The 25579-nt window shown below is 60.4% G+C and overlaps 3 protein-coding genes across 4 annotated transcripts in view; 1 reads left to right on the top strand and 2 right to left on the bottom strand.

Annotated features, from left to right (window-relative positions):
- The window catches only part of THAP4 (THAP domain containing 4), a 691437-nt gene that overhangs the window by 237120 nt on the left and 428738 nt on the right, over nt 1-25579 (bottom strand). The gene's annotated exons all lie outside the window — the stretch shown is intronic.
- Nucleotides 2898-10830, bottom strand: PDCD1 (programmed cell death 1). Its single transcript, XM_050751984.1, has 5 exons — nt 10674-10830; nt 4312-4671; nt 3891-4046; nt 3643-3677; nt 2898-3137 (listed from the first exon to the last, which is right to left on the bottom strand). Exons 1-5 carry the CDS (start codon nt 10747-10749, stop codon nt 2898-2900), a joined length of 867 nt encoding a protein of 288 aa, XP_050607941.1. The 5' UTR covers nt 10750-10830.
- Nucleotides 20984-24626, top strand: RTP5 (receptor transporter protein 5 (putative)). Its single transcript, XM_050751968.1, has 2 exons — nt 20984-21193; nt 22991-24626. The coding sequence occupies exons 1-2, from the start codon at nt 21036-21038 to the stop codon at nt 24561-24563; spliced, it is 1731 nt and encodes a 576-aa protein (XP_050607925.1). The 5' UTR covers nt 20984-21035; the 3' UTR covers nt 24564-24626.

Genomic DNA, 25579 nt, shown 5'->3' with positions numbered 1-25579 from the left:
CGCCATCTCGGCTCACTGCAAGCTCTGCCTCCCGGGTTCCCGCCATTCTCCTGCCTTAGCCTCCCAAGTAGCTGGGACTACAGGCACCCGCCACCACACCCAGCTAATTTTTTGTATTTTTAGTAGAGACGGGGTTTCACCGTGTTAACCAGGATGGTCTCGATCTCCTGACCTCATGATCCATCCGCCTCGAGCTCCCAAAGTGCTGGGATTACAGGTGTGAGCCACCGCGCCTGGCCAGGGTTCTTTTTTTATGCTTCTCTCTCTGCTGCATTTGGGATTTGTGCCTATGAGTCTAACTTAGTGCTTTTCCAAATGACTATCCCTATCCCTGGGCCGTTGGTTAAAAAGTCTTTTCCCCCCTACTGATTTGGGTCTCAGGGACTGGGCCTGTTCCTCTGTCTTCTGGTGCTTATACTACCCTGTTTTCATTACAGTAAGTTTCCCCTGAGCTCATAAAGCTGGTCCTCTTTCACTTTCTTTTCATGTTTTTTTGGCTGTTACTTGCTTATTAATTTTTCCATATGAGCATAATAGTTCCAGAAGTGTGGTTTTATTGGGATCGTATTAAATTTACGAATTGCATCGGAAGAATGTGCATGTTTGCAGCTGTGGCGCCTCTTCGGGGCCCGGGGGTCAGGGTGCCTTTAACTTCAGCCTCTGCGGCAGCTTTCCCACGTTTCTGGCTAGGTTTATGCTGGGAGCATCTTCTCTCTTGCTGTCCTGGATGAAATATCGTCTGCCACTCCATCTCCTAGCACGCTGTGCTGTGAGTAGGTGTCTGAGAGCCGTGAGTTCTGGACGCTGATCTCACATGCACCACTCTACAGCTTTCTCATTGCCTGTGGTCATTGTCCATGGGGCCTATTGGATTCTGCTGGTGGAAACCCACATCATCTGCACAGCCCCTGGGCAGCATTCGCAGAGCCCCTGGGCAGCATTCCCTCCCAGGCCTGACCTGCCGGATCTCATCGGGAGTTCCCACGGGTGGGAGGTCTCTGTGCCGGTCCCTGACACAGGCATGGGGATTCTACCGCTCGTCCCCTCCAGGACCGGGCTCCAGGGTGGCAAGCACAGAATGAGCCCCAGGGCGGGGCAGTGGGTGGGTGGCTGCGGGGACTGGGGGCCTGGCAGGGCTCCCTTCCTGGCACTGTCCCTGCTGCCAGCTGCCAAGGACCGCTGCAGGGCGATGGGGCTCGAGCAGGCGCAGCTTTGCCCCCCCGCCACCCCCACCTGTGTACTTGGGAAGGGACCCGCAGATGCTGTGTCTCTCATAGCCTAGGGCAGCCTCCAACCCTGCTGTGGGGGCCCTGGCACCAGGCACCACCCCTGCCTGGAGGGACTGGCAGGCATGGGGACACGGGGGCGCTGGAGCGGGCACAGCCACTCAGGGACGCCCATGCCTGGCCAGGAGGCCTGGGGGCAGGGGGTCATGGGACCCTCCAAAAGACCTGGGCTTGGGGAAGATGGTGCCCCCCGCCCTGTGATGTAGGAGGGATTTCTCACCCGAGGACTGTATGTGTGCGTGGGGCAAACAGGGCGAGGAGGGCCTGTGTGTTTCTGGGACAGCGAGGGAAAGGCCTGACTCAGGCCAGGATCCAGGGTAGCCGCCAGCACTCTACGCGAAGCCTCAGCCTGGCCCCTCCCTGGAGGCCTCCCTCCCTCCTGCCCATGGCCCCCACAGCCGCCTGACAGGACAGAACTCCTTAGCATGCTCTCATATTTAATTATAATTATAATATAACAGAACCACAGGGAAGGGGGGGTCCCTTGTCCCAGCCACTCAGGTGCCCGCTGGCCGCCTGGAAGCTGGTGGCCCTGCCCCAGGAGTGGGGGTGCAGTGTGTGGATGTGAGGCATGGCCAGGCCGCGGTGGGGGTACTAGGCCGAGGAGGGGACGCCTGTACCTTCCCACCCAGGCCCTGGTGGGAGCCTGGCCAAACTCCTTTAAATAATTTCGTGAATGGGTGCCAAGGACAGCCCCCACGTTGGGCAAATGGGGGGGCCCTGGGTGCCTGCACCTCTGCCCTCATAACACCCAGGTGGCCACAGCTGGGAGGGGCCTGAGTCAGCCCCAGCCCTGCCCTCCTGACCTTGGGACCCTAGGATATCCCTCTCCTGAGTGGTGTGAGGGGCTGGGGTGGCATGGGGTGGCGGGAGGCCAGAGTGCTGACTGGGCCTGAAGGGCCTCCAGCTCTGCCTGCCCTCTTACTGCCTCAGTTTCCCTGCCCCATAAAGGGCCTGAGATGCTGCCTGGGCATGTGTGAAGGTCTAGGGGTTTCCTGCCCCGCCCGGCACAGCCAGGAGCTCTTCTGGCCTTCCCTGAAAACTTCTCTAGGCCTGTGGGGAGCAAATGACTCTCGGGGAGCCCCCAGCCCAATGCACCTCCTACCCCTGTGCCCAGTCTTGGACCCTGCATCCAGGGCGTCTCGGGATGCCGCTGCCGGGGGCACCTTGGCTGCTCCAAGGCAGTTTCCAGCCAGCCCCAAGTTCAGGCAGGAGGCTCCGGGGGCAGCAGGCAGGGCCGCAGCACCTTCAGCCCCGGGCCGCAGGCAGCAGCAGCAGCAGCAGAGTTTCAGGGAGCTGGGCACAGGCAGCTCTGTGCAGGCAGGACTTGAAGCAGTGACTGCATCTGGCCCTCCCTGTAGGGGGTGGTGGCACCTGCTGCCTGGGCTCACTGTGGGCACTGAGACATGAGTTCTGTGGTGGGGCTGTACCTGGCAGGGCTGTGCCCGGCGGGGCTGGTGCAGGTGCAGACTGGTGCGCCCATCGCCCCCAGGCAGCTCAGCCCATGGGCGGCCTGCAATGGCCTGCACCCTGCCTGCTTCTCCTGAGGGAAGGCGCTGACCTGGGCTCATGGTGGAGGGTCTGCAGAACACCAGTGGCCAAGGAAGCCGGTCAGAGGGGCCAAGAGCAGTGTCCATCCTCAGGCCTCAGTGGCCGGGGACTCCGAGGGCCGTCGGCTGAGCCCCTGCGGGCCGGGGACGAGGTGCCCAGCCCACTAGGAAAGACGATGGTGGCGTACTCCGTCTGCTCAGGGACACAGGGTGCCGGGGGCTCCGGGGTCTTCTCTCGCCACTGGAAATCCAGCTCCCCATAGTCCACAGAGAACACAGGCACGGCCGAGGGGTCCTCCTTCTTTCAGGAGAAAGAGAGGAGGAGTCAGCCCCCATGGCCCACCCTAGGAGGGAGGCCGGCGGCTCCACAGCCTGGCTGCAGCGCTCACACTGAGCCTGGGCCCCCCACTGAGAGCCGCGTACCCTGGGCTGTCCCGTCACTGCCGTCTGTGTGATCTGGGGGTGCCACCCCTCCTCTCTGGCTCAGTGTTCCCGTGTGAAATGTCCCTGGCATTCTTGCAGGTTTAGGATTCCAAAATGTCACTTTTCAAGGCGTCCTGCCTCCAACGTAAGATAAAAAATGACCACGCCCACCCCACACCCCCGCAGGCAGGCGCACACGGTGGGCTGGGGCCCCAGGTCGTGGCTTTAGGGATTGCGATTGCTGCCTGGGGGCCAGAGAGGTGGGGTCCTGGCTGTAACAGAGTGTGAGCCCTGCAGGCTGTGTGGCCCCAGCCTGTCCTTTCACCTCTGCCCACCCAGGAAGGAAGGCACCGTGGATCACGCAGGAAAAGAGTGAGACTCACCAGGGGCTGGCCGGTGCGCCTGGCTTCTATGGTCCCTGAAGAGAAACACACTTGGGGTCACCAGACCGACCCTGAGCCGTGCTCCCCAGGTGGGGGGTCTTAGCCTAGGGGCTTTCATCGGGACTTAGTCTGACGAGGAGGTGTGGGGGAGGTGGATGGGGTGCAGGAAGGGTGGAGGGAGGGGAGGCGGGAGTGAGGCCGCCAGCAGGGTTAGGGCAGGGCAGGACGAGGTGCTGGGAAGACGTTACCTTGTGCAGCCCGGGAGCAGATGACAGCCAGGACCCAGACTAGCAGCACCAGGCTGCCCAGCAGGCCGCCCACGACACCGACCACCAGGGCTTGGAACTGGCCAGCTGGCCTGGGTGAGGGGCTGGGGTGGGCTGTGGGCACTTCTGCCCTTCTCTCTGGAAGGACACAAAGGTCAGGGGTTAGGACGGGGTCAGGTTGGAGGGTCAGGGCAGGGGTGAGGGCAGACTAGAGGCACTGGGGTGCTTCCAGAGCGAGAGGACAGGGATGCCGGTAGCGTTCCCCGGGTGCGGAACAGAGCCCTGGACTGGAACCGGGAGGTCCCTGCCCTACGACCCTGGAGCTCGTGATCCTGTGCAGGAGAGGACACCCGCCCCAGGACCGGCTCGGCTCGCCCCTGCCCCGGGGCCTCTGAGGCCGCACCTGTCACCCTGAGCTCTGCCCGCAGGCTCTCTTTGATCTGCGCCTTGGGGGCCAGGGAGATGGCCCCGCAGAGGTAGGTGCCGCTGTCGTTGCGCCGGGCCCCGACCACGCTCATGTGGAAGTCGCGCCCGTTGGGCAGTCGTGTGACGCGGAAGCGGCAGTCCTGGCCGGGCTGGCTGCGGTCCTCGGGGAAGGCGGCCAGCTTGTCCGTCTGGTTGCTGGGGCTCATGCGGTACCAGTTCAGCACGAAGCTCTCCGAGGCGTTGGAGAAGCTGCAGGTGAAGGTGGCGTTGTCTCCTTCGGTCACCAGGAGCAGGGCTGGGGAGAAGGTGGGGGCGTTCCAGGGCCTGTCCGGGGATTCTGAGAGATGGAGAGAGGTGAGGAAGGGGCTGGGCGGCCCCGCAAAGCCTCCCCGGCCACCTGCCCACATCCCTCGGGCAGCAAGGGCTCAGGAAGGGCCAGCCCCGCTGGAATGTTGTTGAGAAGTCTCTGCTGGGGCCGCCCGGGGACGGGCACTCGCCCCCACTGTAGAGCCACTTCCTTCTACGCGAGGCTGCCCGGGGACGGGCACTCGCCCCCACTGTAGAGCCTCTTCCTTCTACGCGAGGCTGCGGCCTCTGCCCAGAGCCTGGCTCTGACTTGGGTCCCCCCGGTTTCCTTCTAAGAGTCTTCACCCCCTTCCCTGTTGAGGCCAGTCCCCCAGAAAGGGCTGTTTGGGGGCTACCCATCCCCAGCCCCTGACCCTTGGGCATCCTGGCCTGGTCCTGTCTGCACTGCTCGGTCACAGGGGAGTGTAACTGGGCGGGTGGGTGGAGGGCTGCCCACGGAGACCCCCGCCTTGGGAGGAGTGCAGCCCCTCGGCAGGCTGAGGGTCCAGTCTGTACCCCCTTTTCAGCACAAGCTCAGAGCTGGGACCATGTGGTATGGGCATTGCTGCCCTGGGCAGTGGGCAGTGGGGCCTCCACATTTTCCAGCAAGACAGTGGGGACTGGAGCTCACAGCAAACATGCTTCAGAGACGAGGTGGGCCATTGCCTCGGATGTGGACAGACACGGGCCCCTGACCCTGGGCTTCCCAAGACAAGGACCTCCTGAAACATATGCCTGCCAGGGCCAGGGCCTGGGATGCCCACATGACAACCTGGGGGTCGCGGCTCTTCTGCCAGGCGCAGGCACTGACACAGGGGCTTAAGATCCAGGCCCGAGATGCCATGCAGCGGGGTGATTTTCCCGGCCCACCCACATGTCCCATGCCACAGGGTTCCCCAAATATGGCACTAGCCCTGCACTGTCAGACGTGGGGCACTGTCACTCAGCTCCATCTCGGGCCCGGGAATGGCCCCCCAGGAAGTGATACAGAGACCAGGCCCTGGTTGCCGCAGCTGCGGTCCCTCTGCTTCCTGGGACAGGCGGCCTCTGTGGCGGGGGGTGGTGATGACTCAAGGAGCAGTCAGCTCAGAGGAGGAAGGGGCTGCTGCCCTAGCGGCCCAGGGCGTGCTGGCTGGACACCAGAAGTGAGTGGGGCTGTCATGTGACCAGGACCAACTCCTAGTGCCAACCTCACTGGGCACCTCCCAGGGGACAAGTGAGGGGTCTGAAGTGACCTTGAGGCCACCCGGAGCGTCCCTGTTCCCTTTGTGCCCCATGGCCTCCTGGCTGCCCAGCGCTCACCTCCTTCACCTGCATGCCTGTCTCCCAGCTTCCTGGTGGCGTGCCCAGAGGTGGCGGGGGGGGCCAGCTACACAAGGGGCTGCTGAGGTGGACCCCCTCTCTGAGACCGCCCTTGTCTGCTGGCTGGCCAGGGGAAGCTCCCTGCAGATGCGTGTGCAGGGTGGCCCCGGGGAATCTCCCAGCCACTCCAGAGTGGATTTTGACCAAGGAGGGCAGTGGGGTAGTGTGACTCTCAGGGCCAGTGGGCAGCCAGGTCAGGGCACTCAGAGATCTGCCTGAATGGAGGAAGATGGGCTCCTGGCATCAGGGCCAAGAGGGCTCCTGGGAGGTGGCCTGGGACAGGGCGGGCTGCAGTCCTTACTGGGACTAGGCTGTGGCTGGGTAGACTCAGCACAGAGCAGGGGAAATGCCCTGCCCTCTGGGTTTCTGGGAATGCAGTGGAGACCCAGTGGCACCACCACCGCAGGCAGCCCCTTGGGGCCTCCATCCAGGCAGGTGAGGAACAGGGGGCCATCACGGGAACTGTAAGCAGGGACCCTGCATGGTTAGGAAGTGCTGGGGGACCCCCAGCTGTAGGGCGAGGTGCTGGCGACAGGACCAAGGTCGCTGTGTGTCCACACCGCAATGTCCATGGAACCATCTGTGCATTGTTCGTGTAACTAAAAACTTAACTGCTATTTATTTGCACACGTTGGTGGAGGGACCCGCTCTTGACTTGATCTGTGCTGGTCGATGACAGGCTCAACCCTTTTCCTGTCTGGCTCGCACCGGCCCTCGGCCAATGGGCCTCAAGCCAGGACCCTGGGCTCTGTGCCCCGTCCCCCCTCATTTTGGAATCCACCCCGGGGAGCAGGCCCAGTTGGGCTCCTCGGCCTCCACTGCCTCTACTGACTGGCTGGGTGGGGTGGGGGCTAGAGCTTGGTGTCTGCGGTTCAAGCAGCCTCTCCCCCACCTCCCCCAGCCGGTCTCAGAGACTCTGGCTCCCAGAGAAGCCCCGAGTGGCGACCCCCAGGCAGGGCCTGCCTCGCCTCAGTCCTCAGGCCGCCTACTCCAGGAAGCCTTCCTGGCCTGCCTTGGCTGGGAGAGTCTACTAAGAAGGAGAATATTCAGAAATGACCACGGGCTGGTCCTGGGTCAAGTTAGATTCGGGGTGTTTCTGTGGGATTCCATTGTTTCCCCAGCTGCTCCCTCTGAGATCCATGTAGGATCGTGGGTTGATGAGAGAGGGCTGTGCCCTATGCAGGGTCAGGAGGGAGAGAGAGCCTGTCCCAGGGATGTGGAACAGGCCTGTGAGGCGGTGGGGGCGCAGGCGGGGGGTGCTCCCACAGAGAGACCCCACTGCAGGACGCGCTTTCCAGAAGTGCATAGAGAACGGTGTGCCTGCCCCAGGGGGAGGAACCTGCTGGTCCAGACCAGACCATCTCTGACTGTGGTCCCATTAGGGACAAGGAAACTGGCCCACGGGATGTGCAGGGACGCGGACAGCGAGCTTGTCCCTAGAGGACCTGGCAGGGGCGAGGAGTGGGGTCTTCCAACTCCTCACAGTCGTGTGTGTGTGGAGGTGGGAAGGGCTGTGGGCCGACCCGTGTCCCCGCAAATTCCTATGCAGAAGTCCTAACCCCATGACCTCAGAAGGCGGCCTTATTAGGAATAGGGTGACGGCAGCTGGGACTAGGTAGAATGAGGGCACAGGGCCAGGTGGGGGCTGACCCAGCACCCAGCACGCCTGGTTTCCTGCAGTGAGCCGAGATCACACCACTGCACTCCAGCCTGGGCGACAGAGCAAGACCCTGTCTCTAAAAGAAACAAAAACGTGTCAGGGACTGGGCTGGGCAGTTTCCACACTCACCCGTGCGGAGATGAAGGCAGAGCCCAGGGGATGCTTCTGAAGCCTAGGAACACAGATGGTGGCCACAAAGCCCCCCAGCCAGGAGAGGCTGAGCACAGCCCTCTCGGAGCACGGGGAGCCGACCCTGTGGCCCTCGGTCCTGCACGTCCAGCTCCCGACAGCGGGAGGGCAAGCTCTGTTTTTAAGCCACAGCTAGGAGAGGCTGAGCAGAGCCTCCTCAGAGCGCCGGGGAGCCGACCCCACGGAGCTCCATCCTGCGCGTCCAGCCCTCGGATGGTGAGAGGGCAGGCGCTGTGTCAAAGCCACTTGGTCGGTGGAGCTTTGGTATGGCAGCTCCAGCCGCCCAGTCCCCAACGCAAATGTGTCAATATTCTCAGTTACTGATTCCAGGTGAGGGATATTCATTGTCGTGTTTTTAAACTTTTTTTTGTATATTTTTCAAAATAGTCATTTTAAAATCTAACTTTAAAAATTTGACTTTAGGCCGGGCGCGGTGGCTCAAGCCTGTAATCCCTGCACTTTGGGAGGCCGAGATGGGCAGATCATGAGGTCAGGAGATCAAGACCATCCTGGCTAACACGGTGAAACCCCGTCTCTACTAAAAAATACAAAAAACTAGCCGGGTGCGGTGGCGGGCGCCTGTAGTCTTGGCTACTCGGGAGGCTGAGGCAGGCGAATCGCTTGAACCCGGGAGGCGGAGCTTGCAGTGAGCTGAGATCTGGCCACTGCACTCCAGCCTGGGCGACAGAGCGAGACTCCGTCTCAAAAAAAAAAAAAAATTGACTTTAAAGATCGGACTTTAAAAACATGTGTCATGGAGGCCAGATGCAGTGGCTCATGCCTATAATCCCAGCACTTTGGGAGGCTGAGGAGGGAGGATCGTTTGAGCCCAGCCTGGGAAACATAGCGAGGCCCCGTCTCTACAAAAAATGGAAGAAATGATCCCGGCAGGGTGGCGCGTGCCTATGGTCCCAGCTACTCCAGCGGCCCCGGAGGTTGAGGCTGCAGTGAGCCGAGATCACATCACTGCACCCCAGCCTGGGTGACAGAGCAAGACCCTGTCTCTAAAAGAAACAAAAAAGTGTCAGGGACTGGGCTGGGCAGTTTCCACAGATGACCCGATTTAATCCTCAGGACGCAGCATCACCAGGAGGCGTCCTCACCCATGACCCCAAAGCACACGGAGAAGTCAGTAAGGAGCCAAGTCCTGCCAAAGGCCCAGAGCTCAGCAGCGGTAGTGCTGACTGGAGCTCACGGGGGTCCCACGCCAAAGCGGAGGCTCTTATTTACGCTCCTGCCCCCGGACAGGGGCCAACAAGCGGCTGGGTTTGGGATATCTCATAAAACACAAGGGGAACACACACTGAGGTGGGAGTGGTGACCGCGGGAATGACAGAACGGCAAACGCCGTGAACAGATCAGGAGGGAAACGAGGCATGCTGGAATGAAGACCGCTGCGGCCGGGGTGGCCACATCTGGGTCAGGACAAACAGGACCCCAGTCATGCTGACTGCGCCTTGCTGAGTGCCCTGTGCTGAGTGTTACCGGTGGGGAAACCAAGGCACGCCGCCTGTGAGAGTCTTGTCCGGCACAAGCGCAGGCACCTGAGGCACGAGTGTCCGGCTGCAGACACCTCGCTCTTATCTTTCCCGCCTGGTCGGGGAGGGTGGGGTCTCGAGGACGTGCCTGAGGAGCCAGGGCACAGGGGAGAGGCTCAGCTCCCCTCCTGCCTCAGCTCCTCCTCCCCTGTGACGAGCGCCCCTCTGCACTCTGGTTCCCCCACGAATGTCTCCCTGGGGTGCCTTCTGGCCGCAGGCCCTTTGCCCAGCGTCTCCAGTTCTGAGTCCTGAGTGACCCGTGGGCCTCCCTTAAGAGGTGGTGCGAAGGCAGAAAGGCAGGGCCCCTGGCAAGGATGCCGCCTCAGGCGCTGGGGAGCAGGCCCCAGGAGAGGGGGCTGAGGTGGGGAGCACCTAGTCGCCTGCCACAGTGAAGGGGCACCAGGACCCCCAGGATGGGAGCCTCGAGGGGACGTCAGGGCAGCCCCAGGGTGCCCCTCATCTTGTCCTCCCAGTGGCATCACACCCCAGTACCCAGAAGGACCGTAAACCACCCTCCCCAGGCCTCGGCATCCCCAGGGGCAGGCTGGCTGGGCACTGAGGGTCCAGGGGTGGGCTGTGGTCACAGTGGACACAGAGGGTCACGGGCAGCCCAGGAAGAGGCTCCCCCTCTCCTCGATGCAGGAGCGTGAGGCCAAGGCCTCCCCCAGGGATGGTCTGAACAGGGCTCGGGGAGAGCCCTGGAATCTGGGCAGAGACCCAGGCGGGCACAATGCCCACCCAGGAGGGATCCTGGACACAGAAGAGCTGTCCTCACTTGAACAGGCACACTTTTGATATAATGAGAAAAATATCACCAGTTCATCTAAACTTTGACGTCGTAAAGCCAAGGTTAGTCCCACATGGGACTCGTCCCACCCTTAGGAAAACCGAGGATGCCCGGGCAAGGCAGAGCCGCCACACAGACTCGCCATGAACAAGGTGTGGGGTTCTGGCCAGCCTGACCCGTCATTCTACAGAATCACGCAGCCCCAAGGACCGGCTGGGAGGGGACAGAGGTCCTGCCTGCCCAGGAGCAAAGAGGGCACTTGGGCCAGGGGAGGAGTTGGGGCCCAGAGAGGAACCCAGGAGTCTGAGCTGCCCAAAGCCGCACAGCTCAGGGTATGGGGCAGAGCTGGGCTGCCGGGGGCCGGGCCCGCCACAGCACCCCCCGACCTGCCAGGGACTGAGGGGGGACGGTCCCTCCAGACTCCTGGCTCCGGGACACCTGACCGCGACCCCACCTACCTAAGAACCATCCTGGCCGCCAGCCCAGTTGTAGCACCGCCCAGACGACCGGCCAGGGTGCCTGTGGGATCTGCATGCCTGGAGCAGCTCCAGCAGTGCCGCCGGCCGCCTCCTCCGCTGCTCAAGCTGAGGCAGATGTGAGCGGAAGGGAAACTGTCCCAGGTCAGGTCGAAGGGAGGGTGCCCGCCCCTTGCTCCCGCCCCCTCTTCCTCCACCTCCACGTGGGCGGGAGTGACAGAGGTAGTGCTGGGGGGTGGGGATGAGGAGGGGGTTGTACTGGGGGAGGGTAGGGGACGGAGACAGAGACAGAGACGGGGGTACAGAGGAGATGGGGAGGAGTGGGCCCGTGGCCCCCACGTCCTACTCCGTGGGGGTCTCCCCAGCTCAGGGCCCCTTCCTCTCTGTGTCTCTGCTCACTGCTGTGGCCTCTTCATATCCCGCATCCCGCTGGAGCTGCCCCTCCTGAGGCTGTGGGGTGGGGGCAGGCCCTCCCCCTCCCCCTTCCCCCCCATTTCCCTGGGGGCCGGCCTCCCTGCCTGGGGAAGGTGGGTGGCCCCCTCTGGGCTCAGGTTCCTGGGCTGCAGTGAGGGGTGGGCTCAACCCCACTCCCATTCTGTCGGAGCCTCTGGGAGCCTCTGGGCTGCCCACAGCCTCTGCCCCTGCTGGGGGCAGGTGTCTGGCCCCTGGCCCCTGCCTTCCCGGCCCAGCCCCCTTCGCTGGGACACAGGTGGCCCTACTGAATGACAACTGTCCATGGCTAATCGGCTCCCCCTCAAAGCTTCCACCTTCTGAACAGCCCCACACCATGGCCACGGTTCCAGATCTTTCCACCGTGTGATGCTTCCAACAGTCTGACGGGGGGCCGGGGCGGTGGCAGGGGCTGGCTGTGAGGCTGACCTCACCTTCCAGCCTTGACCTTCTACCCCGGGGCCCTGCCCTCCAGCCCACTTGTGCCAGGGCCGGGTGGTTCAGCGGGTCCAGTGCCTGGGCCTGGCTGATGGCATTTGTGAAGCGGCTTGCTCATCTCCTTGTATTCTGCGCTGAGCATTTTATTACAGCGAATGGAAAACAGGAGAAATGAAACTGCTGATATTAGTGATGAGATGCGTCAGGCTCATCAGCTTAAAATAACCGAAGCGAGGCTAGAAACCGCCTGACAGCTGCGCAGCTGCCTGGCTCCGAGAGACACTCGGCCCGACTGTGAAGGGAAAACATTAAAGCACTGAAACGGTGGAAAAAGAGCATCAAAGATGATGTCTGCGAGGCGCGGCCACGGCGAGGAAGCTCTCGTTTATGAACAAAGGGCCACTCCCGGGTCTCGGAGATGTGAGGCTGCGTGGGTGGCCTGGCGGGGGGGTGGGGGGCCCAGCTGGCCGGGGGGGGGCTTGGCGGGGGGCCCCCAGGGGAGCCTGGCAGCGCCCACTGTGCTACCAGACAGCTAAGGTGGCCGGCAGCAACTGTATCCTGGCACACCCCCCCTCGTGCCCCAGGGGCTGGGGCTCTGGGGGTGGAGACGTGTTGGTCAGCAGGTGCCTCCGTAGCCCTGCGCCTCGCCAGGCTGTGGCTGAGTGGCTAAGCTGCCCGTGCTGGCTGTCCTTGTCCCGAAGGCAGATTCTGGACAGAACCGCCCTCTGCCCCAGCCCTGTGGAGCCGTGTTCCAGCCTGTGTTGAAAGCTGTCTCCGCTCCAGTGCAGCCTCCTCAAGGCTCCGAGCTTCATGGGACGGGGAATGCTGCGGAGTGGGCTGGAGGGGGGACTGGGCCCAGGTGGTGGGCTCTGAGGTGGGAGATGCTATCAGAGCCCTAGAAGGTCTCCTCACCACCAAGGCCCTGCCCCCGAAATTCCACCTGCCAGGGCTTGGACATGTGTCCTGGAGTAGGAGGCAGGCACAGGGAGAAACCCAGCTTCCATCCCGCCCCTTCCTTCCTTCTCCTTCTCGCACCCGTCCCCTCTCTCCCTGCAGTCCCTCTCTGTCACCCGCTCTCCTTCCCTCTTCCCCTCAGTCCTACTGAAGGCCCCGGGCCATGGGAGAGGAGACCTGGTGGGGTGGGCCCAGCGTGGAGCCAGGGGACTGTGGCCACTGAGGCCAGGGCTGCCTGATGGTCTCTCTACACCGCCACTCACCGGAGCACCTGCAAAGGGACACGTGGACCCAGGGAGGGTCTGCAAGGCTGGGAGGGGTCTGGGGTCTGAGCCTGGAGAGCACAGGGCCTGCAGGGATGGGCACTGGGCCCGGACTAGTAGGCTGGACGTACAGGGTCCTGGGACCCCATCCAGAAGTAGATAGGCGATCCCAGAGCTTAGGTGTGGGGTGGGGACTCATGGTGCCTGCACCCCAATATCACACTCCAGACCACTTATCAACACCCTCCTCCAAACACATACACTGTCCCCAACACACGATTTCCAACACACCACACCCCAACACACACAGTCCCCAACACTCACACAATCCCCAACACACAAAAAATCCCAAACACACACAATCCTCAACACATATACAGTTCCCAATACACACACAATCTCCAACACACACAATCCCCCCGCACACAGTCTTCAATGCACACACAAAATTCCCAACACACACAATCTCCAACACACATAATCCCCCCCGCACACAATCCTCAACACATGCACAAAATTCCCAACACACACAATCCCCAACACATATACAGTTCCCAATACACACACAATCTCCAACACACACACACACACAACTTCCAACATGTGTAGAATCCCCAGCACACACAATCCTCAACACACACACAAAATTCCCAACACATACAATTCCAAGAACACACACAATCCTCAACACAATTCCCAATACACACACAATCTCTAACACACGCAATTCCCTCACAATTCTCAACACACACACAAAATTCCCAACATGCACAATCCCCAACACACACACAATCCTCAACACACACACAAAATTCCCAACACACAATCCTCTGTACACATTGTCCCCAACACACATACAACTCCCAATATGCACAGAATCCCCAACACACACACAAAAACACACAGTCCCCAGCACACACACAAACCCAAACACACACAATCCCCAGCACACACACAGAATCTCCCTCCCCACAATCCCCAACACATACACAGTCCCCAACACATACACACAACCCCAACATGCACATAATCCCCAACATACACACAAACCCAAACACGTACAATCCCCACAATTCTCAACACACATAATTCCCAACACACATAATTTCCAGCACACATAATCCCTAACACACACAACCCCAACATGCACATAATCCCCAACACACACACACCCAATTCCCAACACACACACAATCCCCAACAAATACACAATTCCCAACATACAATCTATAACACACACACACCACAATCCCCAACACACATACACAATCTGCAATATACACACAATCCCCAACACACATGATTTCCAACACACACAACCCCCAAGCATACATGCTCCCCAGCACACACACTTTCCTCCCACACACATCCTAAGCCCGTGCCTTCCACCCCGTAGGCTTCCACTGTCTTCTGTCACAAAGAGGAAAGGCAGGTGGAGTCCGGGGAGCAGTGTAGATGGGGCTGAGGGGCCCTTGGCTGGCCGGCCCTGCCCACCCCTCCCCCATCTCCTTTTCTCACCCTTCCTTCCCAGGGAACCTGGACACCCAGGCCGTTCCCCCGGCCTGCTCCTTCCTCGCAGAGGGTCATGCCCCCTCCCAATCACTGGCCCTGGGACAGAAGTGGCCAGATTCAATCCAGGCTTTCAGTTAAAAGATAATTTACAACAAGCAAAGTTGTATGTGGTTTTTGTCTGTTTGTTTATTTTCTTTTAGAGACAGGGTTTTGCTTTGTCGCCCAGGCTGGAGTGCAGTGGTGTGATCTCGGCTCACTGCAGCCTCGACCTCCCGGGCTGAAGTGATCCTCTGACCTCAGCCACCTGAGTAGCTGGCATCCTGTGGCCAGCTCATATCTAACATTTTTTTTTTTGTAGAGATTGGGGTGGGGCAGGGGAGGTCTCTCTATGTTACCCAGGCTGGTCTTGAACTCCGGGCCTCCAGCAATTCTCCCACCTTGGCCTCCCAAAGAGTTGGGATTACAGGCGTGAGCCACCACAGCTGGCTGATGGTTGTATGTTTTGGTTGAGTATTGTATCATTTACAATTGAGACACTTGTAGATTTACTTGCAGTTGTAAGAAATTACACAGATGCTTCCTCATACACTCTGCTCAGTCTCTCTGAATGATACAGTTTGGAAAACCACAGGACAATGTCACAACCAGGTTAATGACTTTGATGTGATGCCTCCATCCCATCCTGAGTCCCCGTTCCTGGCTGACGTGTGCCTATCAGGGGCTGCACAATGTCCGCACAGGCGAAGGCTCCTGCGTCCCCGGACAGCGAAGCCACAGAACGTCCCCATCACCACGGGGTCCTCGGGTGCCCTTGGCAGTACACCCCGCTCCCTGCTGCTGGCCGCGAGCCTGTCCTCCACCCCCATCACTGTTTCATTCCAGCGACAGCCGTGGGAAGGTGCAGTCGGCGTCCTTCCGGGATTCCCTGGAGATGCTTCCAGCGCGTGTGTTTCAGCAGCCGGTTCCTCTCTGTGCTGAGCCATCCGGGCTGTGGTGTGGACGTAGCACACCACAATTTAGTCAGCCATTCTCCAGTTTGAGTCTGGGTGGACTCCATTTCTTGGGGACTGTGAATAAAGGCCCCGGAAGCCCTCTGTGGACGAGGCGCCCAGGAGGCCAGGGGCTCTAGGACTGCCTTCCCAGACAGGGGCCTGGAGAAGGTTCCCCTCGCTGGGGGCCCTCCCCTCTCCTGGTCTGAGAAGAGAAACCTAGAGTTTCCAAGGGGCCTGCATGTCATGACGCATGGCGCCCTGCACACGGCGGTGATGAGATAGGCCCCGGGGGCTGGAACATGAGCCGGCACCGATGGAAAGTGGCAGGGGGAGGGGATTCCCCGCTCGCCCGGGCAGCGGGAAGTTTCCATCCACGCAGGGACGGTCCGGGGAAGCACAGGAAGCAGCAGGACCATCCCGAAACTGCTTCTGCAGTGGGAGGCGGCGGGCGCCAGGCTGGCCGGGTGGAAACGACGCTGTAGCCGCCCGGGCCAAGGGCACCGCGGTGGGGAGGCAGCGCCTGATTCACAGCCATTTCTGAGGTTGGAACAGGAAATGGTTAATAGTGTTTGCAAATAAAAACTCTCTGTTCTATCCTGTTTTCGAAACATTTCCCAGAAGTTGAAAAATAACAACCAATTTATCTGCCCAATTTAAGAATAAACTTTTAAAAAATTGAATGAGATATTTCCACAATTTTTTATACACAAAAATAAAAATAGTTGGGCGGTTTGTTAAGGGGGGGTGGCAGGTGATTTCTACCCCCTCCGCTGTTTTCTAAACTTTCTGGAATATGGTGAGTAGTTTAAATGTCAATTTATGTTTTAAATCTCCCAGTGTGTGCATGTATGTGTGTGGGTGTGTGTGTTTACATGTACTGTATGTGGTATGTGTATTTTGTGTGGTGGTGTGTATGTATCCTTGTTCATGTATATTGTGTGTTGTGTGTTGTGTTATGTGTGTTGTGTGTAGTGTATGTGGTATGTGGTGTGTGTAGCATGCATGGTATGTGTGTAGTGTGGTGTGTGGTTGTAGTGTATGTTGTGTGTAGTATGAGTGCTGTGTGTACTATGTGTTTGTGTGTGATTGTGTGTTGTGTGTGTAGTGTGTGTGTTGTGTGTGCTGTGTGTGCTGTGTGTAGTGTATGTGGTGTGTGGTGTGTGTTGTGTGTGAGCTATGTGTGACATGTAGAGTGTCGTGTGTGTGTAGTGTGTGTTGTGTGTGTGGTTTGTGTGATGTGTTTGTGTGTAGTGTGTGGTATGTGTGTTGTGTGTGAGCTGTGTGTAATGTGTGTAATGTGTGTGGTGTGTGTGGTGTGTCTAGTGTGCGTTTGTGTGTGGTGTGTGTTGTGTGCCTGGTGTGTGTAGTGTGTTTGTATGTAGTGTGTGTGGTGTGTGTGGTGTGTGTAGTGTGTGGTGTTTGTGTGGCGTGTGTAGTGTGCATTTATGTGTGGTGTGTGGTGGGTATAGCTTGTGTTTGTGTGTGGTGTGTGTAGCGTGTGTTGTGTGTGTGGTGTGTGTAGTGTGGTGTGTAGTGTAGTGTGTGGCATGTGTGGTGTTTGGTTGTGTGGTGTGTGTAGTGTGCGTTTGTGTGTGGTGTGTGTAGTGCGTGTGTGGTGTGTGTAGTGTGTGCGGTGTGTGGTGTGTGTAGTACGTGTGTGGTGTGTGTAGTGTGTGTGGTGTGTGGTGTGTGGTGTAGTGTGTGATGTGTGTGATGTTTGGTTGTGTGTTATGTGTAGTGTGTGTGGTGTGTGGATGTGGTATGTGTTATGTGTGGTGTGTATAGTGTGTGTGGTGTATGTGGTGTGTGTAGTGTGTGTGTGGTTCTATAGTGTATGGTGTGTGTTGTGTGTGTGGTGTGTATAGTGTGTATGGTGTGTGTGGTGGGTGGTGTTTGGGTGTGTGTGGTGTGTGTAGTGTGTGTGGTGTATGTGGTATTGTGTGTATGCTGTGTGGTGTGTGTAGTGTGTGTTGTGTATGGTTTGTGTGATGTGTGTGTAGGGTGGTGTGTGTGGTGTGGTGTGTGTAGTGTGTGTGTGGTGTGTGTAGTGTGTGTTTGTGTGTGGTGTGTGTGGTGTGTAGTGTGTGGTATGTGTGGTGTGTGTGGCATGTGTGGTGTTTGGTTGTGTGGTGTGTTGTGTGTGTAGTGTGTGGTGCGTGTAATGTGTGTGTGGTATGTGTAGTGTGCAGTGTGTGTGGTGTGTGTAACGTGTGGCATGTGTGGTGTTTGGTTGTGTGGTGTTTGGCTGTGTGGTGTGTGTAGTGTTTGTGTATGGTGTGTGGTGTGGTGTGTGGTGTGTGGTGTGTGTAGTGTGTGTGGTGTGTGGTGTCTTGTGCGTGTGTGGCGCCCCTGACTTCTCACTCCAGGGCAGTGGGTGTCACTCAGGCCCCTGCTGGGCTGAGCTGGGGAGACACGCAGCGGTGACTGAGAGGCCCCCCAGGGTGGGATGCCCGGAGGGTGAGTGCAGGAGGTCCCTTGCATTGCTCCTTGGGAATGGCCTCCCCAGCCCCGCAGGACCTGGGGTTGGAGGGGAGAGCAAGGGGCCTCTTGGACGGTGGAAGAGCCTTCAGCAACAGAATGGCTGGACAGAGGCTGCGTCCCCAGCTGCGGTCCCGGGATCCCCACCCGCCTGGGCGGTGCAGGGGCAAAGCCACACGGAACCTTGGGCCAGGAACAGCCCCTTGCCCGTGGGGCCCACGGGGCTGCAGGGCCTGGGGTCTGGGAGGCGGCCCTGTCCCTGCCGCTGCAGCCACGAGCTGAGGTCTGTGTTGGGAGGGTGAGCCCCAGCTGAGGTCTGTGGGGGGCGGGTGGGCCCCAGCACCTGCGAACGGCCACCGTTCTCTGCCCGGCTCCTTTTCCTGTCCGTCTCTTTCTCCCTCTACACACAGACGGCATCCTGCTGAGCAAGGACCACCATCCCATCAGCTGACCGGCGCTCTGGCCCCACCAGGCCTTGGCGTTCGCTCCTCCCTCACCGGGAGCTGCTGCCTCTGCTCCTCCAGGCCCAGGCTGTGCATCCGTTCTGGCAGGAGACTGTGTTGGGACTCACCTGAGCTGCAAGTTCTGCTTCCCAGCAGGGAGGGCTCCTCCCGGCCTGCCATCTGCCCTCCCCAGAAGCTGAGCTCAGGAAGACGGGTACCAGCGTGTGAGGAAGGGGCCCCAGAAGGACAGCATGTCTGGGGGGAGAGGGAGCGCTAAGGCCCCGCACCAGGTGGGCAGCAGTGCTGAAGGGGCACCCGGCTTCCCCTGATTGTTTCCTTTCCCGGTGGTCTGATCTCCCACCCACTTCTCACCCTGTCCTGGAGCCATCCCTTGGGGAGGCTGGGCAGGGAGCGGGGTCAGAAGGCGTCTGCCCCAGGCCTGGGTCCCAGGGCCTGTCCTTGGAGGGACCACACAAGCCTGTCGAGAGGCTCCCGTGGCCGGCTCCAGGTAGGCGCTGATGCAGGGGGCCCAAGGACGACCCTGCCACATGTTGCAGGGACCCGTGGGTGCTGTGCACACCCTCCCTCATCCATCCCTGGCGAAGAAGCGGGGATGCTCATCGCTGGCTGATGGTGAGGGGGCTGTGTAAGCAGCTCTTGCAGGGCGTGGCTTGTGGGCTTGGGAGACAGACAAACGGGCAGACAGACAGCGGCGTGGACAGGATGCCCTCTCTGTTGTCCGCCACCCAGGCCTCTGGAGGTGTTCTGGGATGGGTCTAAGGAAGGCTCAACAATTCTTGAGTGAAGAATGCCTGGGCAACCAGCTCCCTGCATTTCATAAGGGCCGGAATTGCCATCCAAAAGGTTATTTTGGGTGACTGTGGTCAGCCACCATTCCAAAGCTTTTCCCTAAACTCTGAGCCACGTGTGGCCTCCAGGGCTGAGGAGCTTGAGAGGTGGGACTGTGGCAGGGCTGTGGCCCCAGCATGGCAGAATAGCAGCCAGGAAACACCAGCTCCAGAGCGCTGTGGCGGGAGGAGGTCCTCTGCAGGGGCCCCTGTGGACTGAGGCTTTGGAGGCAAGTGGACAGCAGGTGTCTCTTAGACCCCTGCAGGGGCACAGGACCAAGACCACAAGGGGCTCACACACGCACAGTGGCCCGGAGCCAACCAGCAGACCCCAGGACCTCAGGTGCAGCCCGGCGTGCGAGTTAGAATAGCTCCGGCTGGCTGTGTGATCACCCACAGTGACCACAGTGGCAGCTGGCTTACATCTCGTGTGAACAGGAAACCCAGAGGTGGGCGACCCTCCAGTGGTGTGACAACTCCAGCTGTCACCACGGCCCCGAGCTCCCGCCTTCCTGCTCCTTGGGCTCACAGCTCCGTGCTGCAGGCGGGCCTAAGACTGGCTGGAGGGCGGCCATCCTCCCAGCACTGATGGACAGAAGAAAGTGAAGCTGGAATGAGAACACGGGGCTTTCCCTGGCACTCTGGCCCTGCATGGAGGCCCCTTCCCAGAGCGCTTCCTAATGGCTTCCTCTTCCATCTTGCAGTCACACCTACCTGCAAGGCAGGAAGATGTCACAGATTTGAAAACTATGACAACATGCACTCACTTGCCAGCGTGAGCTGCAGAGTGGACAGAGACGAGGAGATAATGCGTGAAGTGGTAGAAAAATGAGAAGAGATTGTTCAGTGTGCAGAGCAGAGAGATGGTGAGATGGGAGCTGTGAGGAGAGCCGGGCGGCCTGGAGGCTCCCGGGGGCAGATCTGTGCTGAGCTTTTGTAGGGATCGCCGGCTGCCTCCGCCCCTGCACGTCCCAGCTCCTTCTCAGCTCACCCTTTCTTGTTGTGCCCTGACAGGTGGCTGCCATGCACAGCAATGCCACTGAATCTCACAAACTAACCTGAAAAGGTGTGAGAAGCTGGGCACACACATGGGGTGTTTACGTGAAGCTCAGAAGCTGCACAGCTAAAGGGCTCAGTGAGGGAGGCATCACAGGTGTTGAAGCCTCATCGTGGTCCGTGCAGGCACGGCCAGGCTGGTGGCACCTCTGCCAGGAGGGTGGGGGGTGGGGGTGGGGCCGCGGGCTGAAATCGGGAGCGAACAGGCAGTCGGCTCTGGAGGCTGGCAGAGCGAGGTTCTCTTTCTTCCTCTGGGAGGTGGTGACTAAGACTTTAGAATAATTTGTGAAACTCTGCATTTATGTTTTAGGCATTTTATGTAAATATTTTATATTTCTCACTAGTAAAACGTTTAAGAGAATACACCCACGGGACAATCTGCAGTGATACACGTTCTATAAAGTTCTTCTCAGCTTTGTTTGTGTGAAAAGCGTTAGTGCTGTTTGCAGAGAGAAGCTGAGTGAATAAGTTACATGACAGCCACAAGCTGGAAAAATACGAAGTGTTCAGCAAGGGATGAGTGTGGGCCACTGTTCCTGGTGCGCAGTAGAAAGAGAGGGCTGGGGATGATTCCTTAGAGCGATGTGTGGAAACACCTGGGCCTCTACACGCACAGGTCTGGGGAGGCCCCTGCGTGTCCACGGGCCCCCCACGGTGCTGCCACCCCCATGGTGCTGCCGCCCCCACGGTGCTGCTGCCACAGGGATGCTCTCTGGGTGGTGGGGTCATGGGAGATTGCATTGTATTGTATTTTTCCTTTCTGCTTCCCATTTCTTGGAGACAAATCTGGTTGCCATGGAGACCGTGCTGTTGTCAAGGTGGCTGATTGGCCGGCGCCGGATGCAGGGATGCTTCCTTGGGCCCCCGGCGGGCGCAGCCCTCAGCCCGCACTGCGGAGCCAGGCGGCAGCATGGACGGGGCTGGGGCAGACATGTGGGCCAGCACCTTCACCCTGGCCATGGCCGAGAGGAAACCCCAGGACGTCTGGGTTCTGCTACCTGAGCACAGCCTGGTCCCAGGACGCCTGGACGGCGGTGGCGTCCAGTACCTGCTGGTGGGGCTCTCGAGGTGCGGCCAGAGGCTGGGGACCCTGGGAGAGGGAGGGGGCTGAAGGTGCTTTTCCACAGGACTTTGGGTGGTCCCAGAGGCTGGGTGGGGCTGTCGGGCCTCTTCTTGTCCCTGAGACGGGAGGGGGGACTGGGTGCTCCTTCTTTCTCCCGTCTGAGCCTCTGCCTCGCCATGCTGGGCACACGGCTGCTGACGCAGGGATCCCGGGGAAGACATGGCGGGTGCCTCGTGGAGGGTTTGGTTTCCCTCACTCGGCTCCTCAGGCCAGCGCTGCCCTTGGACACAGGCTTATCTCCTGTTTCCATGGCAGTGCCGTGGCCTCGAAGCCGTCTGTGCTGACAGGTGGGCCCTGGGGCGTGCCGGTGCCTGTGGTCACCATCCAGCCCTGCGCTGCAGACGGCCCTGATCGGGGGCCTGGGGTGGCTGTGAGTCACATGTGAGCCTCACGGGCCATCGTCATGGTCGTGGTGCCGTCAGCACAACAGGGTGGGCCCCATCTCCTTCTCTACCCGGCAAGGCATCCACAGCTCTGCCAGGAGCCAGCTGGGAGGGGCGCAGGGCAGCTCCACAGCCTCGCAGACGCCCGGCCTGACAGGCCCCCAGGCTGCCGGCTGGTCAGTCCCTCTGTGGAGATGCCCTGGGCAAAGGGGGAGTCATCCTGCCCTTGGACACAGCCCCTTAGTGCCTGAGACCCCTGGGGCCAGGTGTGTGCAGAATCCCAGCTTTTTCAGAAGTTGGGAAAGTAATAACCCGTGTTGGGGTCTGAGAAGTGCTTGGAAGCACATCACCGTTCCCACAGCCAGGCGGAGATGGCTCTGAGTGGCTCCCAGCTGGCGGAAGAGAACTGAGGACGGGTGCCCCAACATGAGCCCCAGCGCCTGTGGCTTTGGCAGGCTCCTCAGTCCCATTTAAATACAGTCAGCAGTTCAGTTCCTCCAGCACGACCGTGTCCACGGGCTCTGTGGCCAGTGTGGCTGCCGGCTGCAGGTGGGGCAGTGTGGCTATAGAACATTCTGTCATCCAGAAAGTTCCACTGCGTGGAACTGAAGCAGAGCCTCTCATTCATGCAGGGTTCCCTGAAGCTCACAGCTGCTTGTGTGGTTAGCAAATGGTCACCGGTCTGGTGACTGCTGTGGACAAGCCAATCTCTCCCAGTGCTCTCCCCAAATCTCCCCTCGCCTGGCGACACCCAGCAGGGCTGCCTGGGCCATGACCGCAGGCCTCAGTGATGCCCTTTCCCTCAGCTGGCAGGTGACGGGGGGATCACCTCCTCTCAGTCAGGACAGGGACCCCCACTTGCTGAGCCCCCAGGGACAGCCCCCAGATGCATGCTTTTCCCCTTCTAAGTGTGTCAGCTGGCCTGCCTCTTCCTGTGTTAACCCCAACTCACAAAACACCAGCAGAGCCACGCGGGCGGCAGGTGGCCGACACCTCACAGAGGCCAGGCCAGAGCGGGTTTTGCTGCAAAACTGCTGAGAGGAGGTTTGCTTTGCTGAGAACAGCGCTCCAGATGAGGGGGTTGCAAGCTAGCGTGCATGGGCCTGCGTTTGCCCGTGTGGCCAAGGGGCTGGTGGTTTCAGAGCCTCAGCACAGGCAGGAGCAGGTGCTGGGCCGCCTTGGCCGTGGCCCTGGGTGGCTGGCGGGTGAGGTTTGAGGTTTGGGGTTTGAGTGTGGGATGCGAGGCAGGGGGCAGCGAGGCGCTGGGGTCGGATGGGCAAGGAGGCCACAGAACAGAGCGCGAGGCCCGGCCGTGGGGCCTCCTTCTGCTGCACTCACATGCACCTCTTTCCCCCGCAGGCTCCAGTGCAGTCGCTGTCCGGGGACCTGGGACTCGGCCCACGTGCATGTCCTTTTCCACCTGTGGTGGGACAGGGCCGGCCGCCGGGGGCTGGTGAAGATGCGCATCTGGGGCCAGCGGTGCAAGCTGTGCCCTGCGCCCGGAGACTGCCAGGTGAGGCCCCCAGGCGAGCGGCCCTTCCTCAGCAGGCTGGTCTTGCACATCCTGCAGGACTGCTACGGGGATGGCCTCGGCCCAACCCGGCACCCCAGGGAGGCCTACGAGGGCTGCTGTGAGGCCTGCGAGCTGGGGGTCTGTTTCCTTCAGAAGGCCCCAGACCCTGCCTGGAGCACCAACACCACGACAGGCAACTTCCCTGCCACGGCCTGGGGTGGCACCGGCGCCGTCTCCAGGGGCAAACAGCTGCCCACCTCCGGCGATGACCTCGGCAAGGGTGGTGGTGTCATCGCCATCCCCTTCTCCCTTGTGCGCGCCAGCAATGACCAGGTGCCCATCGCTGAGGGCCCTGCAATCCCTGCCTCTCTTTCACAGGAGGCCTCTCTCCCTGTGACCGGCAGCCATGGGGCTCTGGTCATTGGCCAGGGCTCCATCTACCTGTCTGGGGATTCTGTGGCCATGCCTGGGGGCAAAGGCTTCCCAGTGGCCATTGGAGACCCCCTCTTCCATGGCCCCGGCCTCCTCGGCAGCAGTATCCAGACCTTCGAGCTCAAAGGTTTCCTTTTCAAGGGCCGGGGTTCCCTCTGTAGCCCCGTTGGCGTGGCCCAGGGCTGGGGCCCCGTCTCCCTCAACAATGGCCTTGTCCCTGCGGGGAAACACACGCCAACCATGTTCTACTGCGTCGGCCTCTCGGCCAGTGGGGAGGGCTCCCTCACCTTCCCCTCCTCCCTCACTAGCATCTTCACCAACATCTTCTCAGAGGCCACCGATGGCCCTGTGGCCACTAAAGAGGCCTCCATCACCCTCCCCTTCATCTTTACTGATGTCAAGGACGCCGTTGCTGAAGTGGCTGAAGGCAACGAGAAGGAAGGAGGCGGCCAGGGCCTCATCCCTGTGGGTCACGACCCCCTGCCAGAGACCAACGCTGGTGGCCTCGCCTCCCAGGTCAAGGGCTCCCTCGCCCTCTCCTTCCCTGCTGATGTCCAAGGCAAAGATTCCTTTACTGACGTCTCTGAAGGCAAAGAGAAGGAAGGTGGCCTCGTCACCGCGGGTCAGGACGCCCCTCTGGAGGCCGATGCCCAGGGCCCCGTCACCGTCAGTGAGGGCTCCATCACCATCCCCTTCTCAGTCTTCGATGTCATAAAGCACAAGGGCGGTGGCCACGTTGCCTACGGCCCCCAGGGCAATGGCTGCGTCTCCCAAGGCTATTACCAGAAGAGGCGGCTGAGGTCCAGGTTCCACAAGGCCCGCTGTGGGTGCCGCTGGGAGGAAGACGAGCGCCCTGGCCGCGCCGGTCGCAGGCCGCACGCCGAGCCCTACGAGGATTTCTGGATCTGGGTGTCCATGACCGTGTGCGTCTTCTGGCTCATGTGCATGTGTCGGCTGAACCCCGGGATCTACCCGCAGCAAGTGTGACGCCCCGAAGTTCAGGCAACCCTCGCCTCTGGGACCCCGCCTCATCTCTGGGACCCCCGCCCCTGCCTCTCAGACGCCCGCCCTGCCTCCGAGGCCCCGCCCCCCCGCCTCCGAGGGAGACCCCACCCCTGCCTCTGAGACCCCCGCCTCCGAGGCCCCGCCCCATCACCTCCGAGGCCTCACCTTTGAGACGCCTGCCCTGCCTCCAGGACCCCACCCCTGCCTCTGAGACCCTGCCCCGCCAGCAGCCCAGCCTCTCCTGTCGCTCGCTTCTAGTGGTGTTGTGGGTCTGCCCTGAGCTGTTCCTGTGTGCTCCAGGCTCTTCCTATGTGTGTAACTCCAATAAAATCAAGCAAAGCCAGCCACGCAGCCCTCCACCGAGGGAGGTTTCCAGGCGAAAGAAACCTGGGCCGGTCCTTCTGTCCCTCCACCCTGCAGGGGCCCCTCACGCCCACCGCTTCTTCCCCTGGGGAGAGCTCCCTCTTGGGGATTCCACATTCCTGGCCATGTGTGCCTCCTGGGATAGGACAGGAAGCTCCAGCTCCGACTCGACTCCGTGTCAGGTGCAAATTAACCTCCCTCCTGTGTGGACCCAGGGGCCTCGTGGAAGAGGCCACTTACCTCTCTCCAGGAAAGACTCGAGCCCCCGCTGAGACTGGCTTGGCACGCCCTCCCTCTTCCCCCCATCCTCAGTGTAGCCTCGGGAGGGATCTTGGCCCCTCTCATCCATAGGGGTGGGGGGCCACGGTGGGGCTCTCAGCCTGTCTGCGTTTGATAAATTCGATCCATTGCAGATGACAGAAAACTCTCCTGTTACTCAAAGCCACACACTGGATTTTCATTTTAAAAGAGCCCAGGTTCCATTTTCTAGGGGCGGGGGGTGTTGGGACACCCGGCTGTCCCAGCCAGGTGGGGGCCTGACCGTGGCAGTGTCTGGGTCCGACTGTCCGGCAGGGTCCACCCTGAGGGTCCTGGGAGGTTGGGAACTGCCTGGGGAGACCCTGGCGTCTGCAACT

Source organism: Macaca thibetana, chromosome 12 (genome assembly GCF_024542745.1).
Source record: "Macaca thibetana thibetana isolate TM-01 chromosome 12, ASM2454274v1, whole genome shotgun sequence".
NCBI classification, from domain to species: domain Eukaryota; kingdom Metazoa; phylum Chordata; class Mammalia; order Primates; family Cercopithecidae; genus Macaca; species Macaca thibetana.
The sequence above is the reverse complement of the archived record's forward strand: the minus strand, read 5'-3'. Positions and strand labels throughout refer to the sequence as shown.